This window comes from Protomyctophum bolini (assembly GCF_963924005.1).
Source record: "Protomyctophum bolini genome assembly, chromosome: 12".
Classification (NCBI taxonomy): domain Eukaryota; kingdom Metazoa; phylum Chordata; class Actinopteri; order Myctophiformes; family Myctophidae; genus Protomyctophum; species Protomyctophum bolini.
The window spans coordinates 27,224,120-27,234,042 of NC_137873.1; the positions used below are offsets into that span (position 1 = coordinate 27,224,120).

The window sequence follows — 9,923 nt, forward strand, 5'->3', positions numbered from 1 at the left end:
AGAAGCGCAAAATTCACGTCAGGCAAGTTTTAATTGACCAATTTAATCAGGGAAGACCATTGAGAGCATGCTCTCTTTCGCAAGGATGCCCTGAGCACAACATGATCACACATACAAAACAGCAAATAACACAATTTTCCGGTTTTAAGGTGAAATATAGGTGAGCAATGTTAACAAGAACATATAATGCTAATACACTGGGGCTACAAAAAGGTTAGATGATCATGTCATTCGCAATCCTCTTATGAAGATACAACTTTACACCAGTGAAGGGGGGATCCACCACATAGGTAAATGGTTTTAATCAATGTGCCAAGTCACATCATGTGTCTGAGGAGAAGATGTCTAAATCTGACCATCATACCTGTATGGCCATCAGGTGACGTCTGCCTCATTAATGTAGCTGTCAACCACCGGGATCCAATTACTGCTCTCAATTCTCTCAGTCTGATGCATAACCTCTTTCAAACGAAAGCATTTAGATTTAGAATGAGAGCAGACAGACAAGGTAGAAAAGACAAAAGGAAGCGAAAGACCAATGGTGGTGCCTGCATGGTGACAGGAAGTGTCTAAAGCATAGATAATGCCTAATTTAGCGAGTATGTTGTGTTGTGTGAAGCACTGAAAATAGCAGATCTAACACCATTCACAACAAGTCAATCTGCTATGAGTTGTGAGTTGTTGCTTCACTTGCTTGGCCTATACCATACTAGATTGGCTATTTTTGGCATGTGACAGTGTTGACAAAGTATGTAGGGCTTAAATGTGGATGTTTAAATTTCCTACCTGCAGGGTCAGGCGGTTACCAGCTACATCATTAATGTAGCTGTCAAAGAGAGGATCCCAATTACTGGTCCTAATTGGCCGCATCCCAGTTTGTCAAGGTCTTTTAGAGCTGATGCCTCCTCCGTGATTCAACACTCCTTCACGTGTGTGTGTGTGTGTGTGTGTGTGTGTGTGTGTGTGTGTGTGTGTGTGTCTGTGTGTGTGTGTGCGAGCTCGTGCGTGCGAGAGAGAGAGAGAGAGAGAGAGAGAGTGCAGTGCACATAATCTGACAGTTGACACCTTCTAATGAATGAAGTAATTATTGCAATTATCTATGAATACCCGAAGATTGGACTGCAGAGGAAATTACATCTTATAAAAATGACAGGTAGCCTATACTACACATATCCCTGAGCAAGATACGATAAAGAAAACAGTTCAATTACAAAAAAATTCAACAAGCCTTCAGTGATGATGAAAACCTATACAGTATGCCATTATATGACACTGATGATGAGAGGGAAAGTGGTGGTCATTTCACGTGATGAGGAGGAAGAGAAGGAGGAGGATGGAAAACTTAGTTTGGTGAAGATAATCAAGACACAACAACAAATGATAAGAAGAGAAAATAATTTGTCTTGTGTCTTGTCCGTGTTTATTGTTTAATGGCCCCAATGCATTTCCAATGGAAGTCACATGGTTTGACCAAACATTTTTGTTTGATGCGGGGAAGACAACACAGCCATCAAACAAAAATGTTTTGTCAAACCATGTGACTTCCATTGGAAATGCATTGGGGCGGCCATTAAACACAACAGGTCTGGAAATGCCCCTTTGTTTACGTTTTCGGGCCGGGTAGGGCGTAAAATGTGTGCTAATTAGTAAGACCAGTTAAGGTCCAGTTAGGGCTGGGCCTTAATTTTCGGGCCTGTTGAGAACTCTAGTTTTCACCTGCTGCCGGCACGGCTGCGGCGCTAATAACTTTGGGGGCGGGCCGGTCTAGAGTTTGAATGGACAGGTATCAGTCAAAAGGCCAAGGGAGACATCGAACAGGAAGGACGGGTGGGGAAAACCTGGAAGAATTAACATATGGAATCATGTCAGGTCAGCTCCATATATGGAGATCTAAGGGTTTGAGGTCAGATGTATAGAGTTGCTGGCCGGATGATCCAGTCGTCTCAATGTATGGCTATCCAGGGTTTGATGAGGTCAGTGGTGTGATCTTCATATATGGATGGAGACAGCCATATATGGACCATGTCACGAGGCATGACGGACTGACAGCCATATATGGAGTGTGCCACGAGGTGTGACGGACTGACAGACATATGGAGCGTGTCACGAGGCGTGATGGACTGACAGACAGACAGGTTTCGCAGATTTTCATAGTAATCTGCGACAATCAAAAGTATATAATACTCTCAAATAGTGAATGTACTTCCTTGCTGTCCACTACTAAAATGTTTTAACTTTCAGTGACCTTGCCACATGGAGTATCAATATGGAAAGAAGAAATATAACACTTTGCCATGCAAAGCATGTCAAATGTATGCTATGTGTGTGTGTATAGCTTTTTGAGACTTAAATGTACAATGACAAGTAAAGTACTACTAACGTTGACTTATGGTGCTAAAATCTATGCTATGCATATCTACAATCTTCCCATCCAAACATCCGGTTTAACTATCCGGGGGTGGCTCATTTCTATAATAAAAGGGTATTATTACAATCATCTGTCTGAGGATTTAAACAGTTAGAAGATGATTAGTTTCAAGTATTATTTAAAATAGAACATACATTATGGAAGAATATATAGCTGGCGAAATGGACATAATATAAGGTAAGGTATTGTGAACCCCCCTGTGTGTTTTCAAAATGCTGCGGTCCAAGGCGCGCTCAGCCGATTTTGGCGCTAGAGTGGGGCGGGCTGAGTGAAAGGCTCAACTCCAGTGGTCATACAGACAGACAGCCTCAATGTTTTTATTGTGCTTATAACACGTTTTTTTAAACAACACTGCAGCAATACGAACGTTCATGGACAATCATCATGTCTGACGACGAACCCAAAGTCCCCGATGAGCTTTTCAAAGACGTCAAATTCTATATGGTCGGGGACATTGACCAGAAGGTGAGCCCAGTCCACCACCACTGTACTGTGTTGTAAAGCTTAGCTTAGCGTTAGTTAGCACGATCCCCATAGGAAGTCTATGGACAGAGCAGCTAGCTGACTTGTTGGGCTAACCTTGCTAAAGTGGTGAGAGACGCTAACTTTGTGGTCTGGGCATCCCTGGCGTTTTATTTGGCTTGCAGGAGATGATGGGACGTGTCTCTTCAGTTTTTTTGCAACGAAGCACATCCTGCAGTTAAACGTGAATGGTGGTGGTCATAAAGCGAGCTAGCATTAGTGAAGTTTCGCAGTTGACAGATGATGTGCTAACTGGTAGCTCTGATAGCTTGCATGTTATCTTAGCCCATTATACATATATTCATTTAGATTTCTGTCTTGTCCCTTGGACATTATAAAATGCCCGTTTGCAGACAGACTGTTTTGTGAAACGTTATTACATAGAAATAACAACAGTTTTCTTTTGCACCCAGCAATGTCTTGCTTAATTTGGCGCCTGCTTGTGCGCATGCGTCGCCGCTATTTGACTGAATGGTACTCGCGGACCTGTGGCACATCAGTGTACTTCCTGCCAGATAGTGATCCCAGTACAGTAGTCTCACCTTAGAGTATATAGAGTCTCACACATCACATTTGTTTTCATAATTATTGAACTGTGATTTTCTAAGCCACCCTCCACCAGCGCCCTGTACACTGTGATGGAAATGTTACAACATTGTCAGCTGATAGAGGACACGTGACCTTGTGTTTTCCTCTTGAGCTGACATTTCGTTTGTTGTTGTTTGTGCACAATCTAAACATACACTGAAAATTTATTCTATTCCATCTTAATTGATCTTCTGCTGAGTCTATATGACCAACAACACAATTACAGCTCGGACAAGGACACAAATAATATTTTAATTGCCTTATAAAGCCTACCCCTACTGGCATTTATGCCATATATTAGTATTCTTTCTTTATTATTATAATGTTGATGATCTTTTGATTATTTTATTAGACAATATAAAATGCAAAACAGTGCATGGTACAGTTAAAGCACTTTGGTCTAAAAGTTCTACAGGTAATCTGTGTTGTTAGTCATGTTTCGTGACGTCCATATAATCACACTTGTTGGCTCCTGTAGGGTCTCTGTATATTTAACAGTTTGACTGAGTTTGGTCTGTATAATTTGTACTTCTAGAGTCTGGAATACAACCTATTGTGAAAATGGCCCAGAATAGGCTGTGCGTTTAGTCATTTTATGCTTTCAAATATGTTCGACAATAGCAGAAAAGGCAGATCTACAAGTTCACAACGCATTGCCTCGGAATGCTTTGTGAACTTGTCAATCTGCTACAGATCAATTGGTATATGAATGGATCAATACTGAAGATAATGCAAAAATAATTGCGACTATCTCAAATAATTGCAGCTAGGTGATTTCTGTCTAGTCCACTTACAGAACGTTGTGCAGTGTTTGTGGTTAGTCCTATAAGTCTTTGTTATTATTCTTTTTATTCTTTTGGTTCGTGAAGGTCATGAAACGGGTGCAGTACTTAGTTTAGACAGTTTTTTTTTCAAACCCTCACCCTAAACCCAACCTCCCATGTGGCAGCACATCTAAACCTAACCTTAACCCATGTCTAACCAATGACTAGTCTAAACTAAGTATGCACCCCCGTGAAACACTGTACTTGGCAAACAAAAGTAATTCAGATTCTGTTATCGACTGCTGTGGTCTAATAATCGTGTTGTGACTCTGGACAGGTGGTGCAGCTGTTGAAAGCGGGGAAAGGCAAGGAGGTCTCCTACAATGCACTGGCCACACACGTCATCTCAGAGGATGGGGACAACCCGGAGGTCAGCGAGTCCAGAGAGGTCTTTGACCTGCCAGTTGTCAAGGTGAGAGGCCGTAGATTTACTGTATATGGATGCATGCAGATTGTGAAATACAAAACCCATTGAGACCTGATTCTACAAAAAACTTATGTTTCTATATCAGTGGTTCTCATACCTTTTTATGTCAAGGACCCCCGAAATTATAGGTATTTGGCCACCGACCCCCATCTCAGAATATTTTGTTCTAGGGACCCCCAGAAACAAAGATATTAGTTAAAAAGTAATGTTCGCTGTGAAAGAATAAATATTCAAAGATTTTCACACGTTTTCACAATTTCTCAAAATTCTACAAGATCTACAAGCTCATAGCGCGGCACCGAGTGCTGCGATATGAGCTTGGAGATCTGCTATTTTTCAATAGCTAAAGTGACACAGATGCGTTCCATGTCTTAATGGGTTAATCGATAGTTGATTCACCTTATCGATCGATCATCGTATTGATTGATGAGTAGTGATCTTCCTGAAAAAACCTGAAGACAATGCTGAAACATTCTGTTTGCATTAATCTTGCTCTTGCTGAACACAGTAAACCATAACTAGTAGTTATGGTTAATTAGTAGTACAGCACAGAAGGAGAGACCCGAGCATATTGACATTAACAGCTTGTCCTCTTGTTCTTTCTCCCCCCAGCCATCGTGGGTGCTGCTGTCAGTGCGATGTGGAGACCTGTTACCGTATCCTTTCATCGTGAATTAAAGTTAAACATGCAAAAAAGCTGATATGTTTTGTGTCTGAACTAATGACTATTCATCCATTCAATTAATCATAACGGGTGACAAGAAAAGTCAGATTTGAAATTGAGCTACATGTAAATCTGATTAAATCGAACAAAATCCTTAATTACTTATTCAAGAGTAAGAAATGGAACATAATGGATTGATGAATTTCAATGACCCTTTAACCAGTCTGTGTATATTTATTCTACTAATTCCAATAAAGTAAACCCATATTACCAGAAGACATTTTGGAGAGATCAGGACGCCTTACCACCGGCTTCTACTCCCTCTTATCCAGCATCCGGGTCTGAAGCTCTGCGTCGATAGCTCCACTGTCAAACCGGCAGTGCCCTCGATATATAAGCGGTGTGCCCTCCCACTCCCAGCTGTGGGTTGGATCCCACAGTGCCAGTTTGCCGGCGGCCATCCGGTCGGTCTGCCTGGCACAATGCCCAACCAGCCCCATCCTTCTCTCCCTGACCTTGTCCGTGACTCACAGGAGGCCCCCATAGAGGTCCATCTTCACGCTACTAGATGCATTTCCTTACACCCAAACAGCACCCGGGAGTAGGAGTGGCTTTACATAGGTTAGGTTCACAAAGGATTAAATTGTCACAGAGACACAACTTTTTTTGGGAGCGTTCTACCCATTGCTGTCTGTCTGAATACATTTTTATTTTATTTGACATATTATTGCTTATAGCAGCTTTAATCAAGGTCTCCATCCCAGCCAGGGTGTTTTGAAATTGATAATTAATGCTGAATATCACCACTGTTGGATTCGTGCTCATGCTTATCATATTGCGTCCCCTCCTTAACTGATGAAATATGCAGAGTTACTGGCTTCTCCCCTGAGCCGGGGCAGGTATTCTTTGGGGTGACGGTGTGTCTGCCCAGGGTAAGTGTGTGTACTTTTTGCAGGTTGTGTGTTATGTGCGTTCCGAAGGCGCACATGCCTTCGGAAATCCCTTCGTTTAATGTGTAATTTGTGTTTGTTTTATTACAAATTAACTTTAAACTGAAACTGAAAAGTATTTTTTATTGTTTGTGTGTTTACCCACCTACTGTATGTGGGTGTGTCTGAAATCCCAGCTTTAATTGACCAATTGTTAGTTTAACCACTCTGTACTTAGTAAACTATTAATTATTTGACCGGCGTCAGCTCTGTACTTGGGCCCCTGTCTTCTTTTCCCTTCTACAGTATCTACACCATATCTCAGTCCTGTGTGAGCTTGTAGATCTGCTATTTTTGGGTGAATGTCCCCCTCAGAATAGGGAAGCTTTGGTTCAAGTGGTTAAACATAGTTTGTTCCCACAAGCTAACCCTGTGTGCGTTTGTGTGTGTGTGTGTGTGTGTGTGTGTGTGTGTGTGTGTGTGTGTGTGTAGCTCCCAGAGGACCTCACTGCCCTGTGGGCCTATATAACCTTCTATGGAGGGAACTGTCAGCTCAACCTAAACAAGAACGTCACACATCTAGTGGTGAAGGAACCAAAGGGGGTGAGTTGATGCAGATTGAATATTGTTGGTATGAATGTTATTTTGCCTTCTTTGCTACTTCTCTCTTGGATGAAGAGATGTTTGATTTAGTGAAAGTGGTTCAATAAAGTGTTTGTTTTTACCCACTCTAGGCTAAGTTCGAGTGTGCCTTGAAGCATCCTAACATTCGGATTGTCACCCCAGACTGGATACTTGACTCAGTTAAAGGTACATTACAGTCAAACATTACATTTCTATGAAAGAGAATGTTCCCATTTCTACCAATAGAAATTGAAAAATGTTTTATTAGGATAGATTTTGCCCCATCTGCCTAAAATGTGCTGGCATTTCATCAAATTGTATGACATGGTGTTGTATCGATTACTTATTTCAATTAATCATATAAAGGAGAAGTACTAAATATCTACACAACTATTGCATTTTTTCATATTAAGCATGTAAAATTGATTATTTTATTGAAATTAGTCTTTAAAAAAAGATCGGTTATTTTGATACTTTCAATTAACTGTTGAGATTAAATGTTCTACTAGGAAATATCAGGAGGCATTTTGCCCTGTGATCCTGTACAGTTCTGATGCTGCCTTCTACAGTACAGGCCAATCATAGTCAGCTCTTAAGTAAAAGTGGGAAAGCATGTGTGTCATTCTAGATTTTAGTGTTGGCTATTCAAAAATAGCACATACAAGCTCACAGTGCCTCACTTTGTGCCACGCTGCGAGCTTGTACATCTGCTATTGTTGAACATTTGTGAAAGATCTGGAAAGTATTTTAAAGTTTGAGAACTACTTTAAAAGGCACTCGTAGAATCGTCTTCAGGTCTCAACGGATTAAACATGACACTCTTTTTCTTTCCTCATTGGAAAAAGAAAAATCCAAGAGAGACGAGACACTGTATCACCCGCGACTCACCTACGAGGAGCTGGACGAAGAGGAGAGCGAGGACGACTACTCGCGGGACGGCAGCTACAGCCCGCGGCATGGCTCCAGCGGGGCCTCATCCCGCGACGACTCCCCAGCCGCCAGCCCCCACCGCCGGCCGGGTCCCAAGAAGCTCAACTCCTTCTCGCCCACGTCGTCCTCGCGCAAGTCGGACCGCCGCAGCGAGCGCATGTTCGACGACTCCGACGACGACTCCTCCTCGGCGGAGAAGGAGGGACGCAACCTTAACTGGACGCCGGCCGAGGTCACGACTCCAGTCCCCGGCGCCCCGGCCGCCAACACGGCCAGGAGGCGGGGAGGGCCTCCTGGAGGCCACAAAGAGCCTGCTCCGCCTCCGGCCGCCGCCGGGCTGATCAACCTGTGTGCCACCGTGCCGCCTGCGCCGGGCAGCGGTGTGCCTGTGCCGGCTGATGGCCGGCCTGCTGCTGCTGCTGCTCCTGCTGCTGTTGCCGTAGTACAAACTGCACAGCAAGGTCAGTATAGCTACTAGCTGTGTGCCTATCATTGTCACACATAATTGTGCAAATCTTTGAAAATATGTTCAAAGGATTTACGATGAGCGGTGCTAGCCGCTCCAAGGAACGGCTTTGTGTGTAGGTCTGACTGAGCACGGAATGTCTGTTTGTACCATGACATTGATCTGCAGCTGCAGGTCATCAACCTGATTGGGGGAGACACACACACATATTTCTGTTTGGTGTTTAGGGTTCGTGAACAAAAGTTGCACAAGGCAGATATGACAAATAACTAAGACCAACAAGAAATTACTGACAAACTGACATATTTAATAACGTTACTTGTTAATATTTTTGGAAAATGTGAAATAATTGTGAATATTAAAAATAATTGCGATTAGGCATTTATGTAATAAGTGTGACAGGGCTCTAAGTATAGCACCATAGTAAGATGCTACGGTGGAGCAACGGATCCTATAGATATTCTTGTATCATCAACCTATTATTCCACAAACCATTATTATGTTTACTCCTCCTCACTGTTCCTGCTGTCATCGTCCTGTAGGAGGCGTATTGGGGCCAGACGGCGTTCCTGGGTGGAGCCCCGCGGCCAGAACGCTGCGGAACATCACCAACAACTCTGACATTCAGCAGACCAACCGGCCCGCCAACGTTGCACATGTAAGAAACCGCCAGGAGTTGTTTAACCCTTCAAACCGGGAACGCATGTCATTTTATTTAATATAGCTTTATTTAATACTTTGGCTATGTGTATATCTGCTATTCAAAAACAAAATATTTGAATATAAATATATATTTAAAGCATATCTTTGCTTCTGACCCCCATCCTAGATGAGTGAATGTGGGTAACTGTTGATATACAGTACACACATGTACTACACCCAGTGGTAGCACATATATTATATGTCGTTTACTTGTTCTGCTATCTAGTCAAACTCACAAAAATGCATACAGTTCCATTTTGCTTCGATATTTAATATTTTTCTGGCTTCTAAATGCAATTCAAGTAATGGCCCATCAAATAAGTAGACTAGATGTCAAGCGTTTATCAGAAAACAGAGACAGGGCTCTGCAGTGTTTTGGTGTTTCACTGTGTTTCTCCTTATTGTGTCAGTCTTTATAGAAAAAGGCCCATGCAGTGCACACCTCAAAAGGTTTGTGACAGGTGCCTAGGACAAAAGTGCATATTAAAAGGGTATCTTTAATAACAAAGACAATGACCTGCACACTCGGAAACTTGCAAATAATTTCGGTAGACGGACAATGTCATTGTCTGCCATCATTGTGTCAGTAAAATGTTTAATTAACAAGAACAAGTATAATAAAAATACCTATAGTATTCATATATACTATTGTAATAATTATATCTCAAATTTGTAGCAGTTTTCTAAGTATCCAAAGACACTGACTTATTGTAGATTGTACCATTGAGACAGGGCTGTAAACACATTGGATCCTGCTAAGGACGGGTATACTCGTCCTATAAATTAAATACGTGGGGTGTTCATGACGACTTTCGTCCA

At 42.2% G+C, this 9,923-nt stretch overlaps 1 protein-coding gene across 2 annotated transcripts in view; it reads left to right on the forward strand.

Moving 5' to 3' along the window:
- The first annotated feature begins 2,695 nt into the window (after nucleotides 1–2,695).
- The window catches only part of paxip1 (PAX interacting (with transcription-activation domain) protein 1), a 37,612-nt gene continuing 30,384 nt past the window's right edge, over nucleotides 2,696–9,923 (forward strand). For both annotated transcript variants that reach the window (XM_080779312.1, XM_080779313.1), the window contains exons 1-8: nucleotides 2,696–2,893; nucleotides 4,640–4,774; nucleotides 5,402–5,445; nucleotides 6,322–6,385; nucleotides 6,875–6,985; nucleotides 7,117–7,192; nucleotides 7,852–8,397; nucleotides 8,945–9,060. In XM_080779312.1, the coding sequence (XP_080635438.1) occupies nucleotides 2,813–2,893; nucleotides 4,640–4,774; nucleotides 5,402–5,445; nucleotides 6,322–6,385; nucleotides 6,875–6,985; nucleotides 7,117–7,192; nucleotides 7,852–8,397; nucleotides 8,945–9,060 (1,173 nt within the window). In that variant the 5' untranslated portion in view covers nucleotides 2,696–2,812. The remainder of the gene's footprint in view (nucleotides 2,894–4,639; nucleotides 4,775–5,401; nucleotides 5,446–6,321; nucleotides 6,386–6,874; nucleotides 6,986–7,116; nucleotides 7,193–7,851; nucleotides 8,398–8,944; nucleotides 9,061–9,923) is intronic.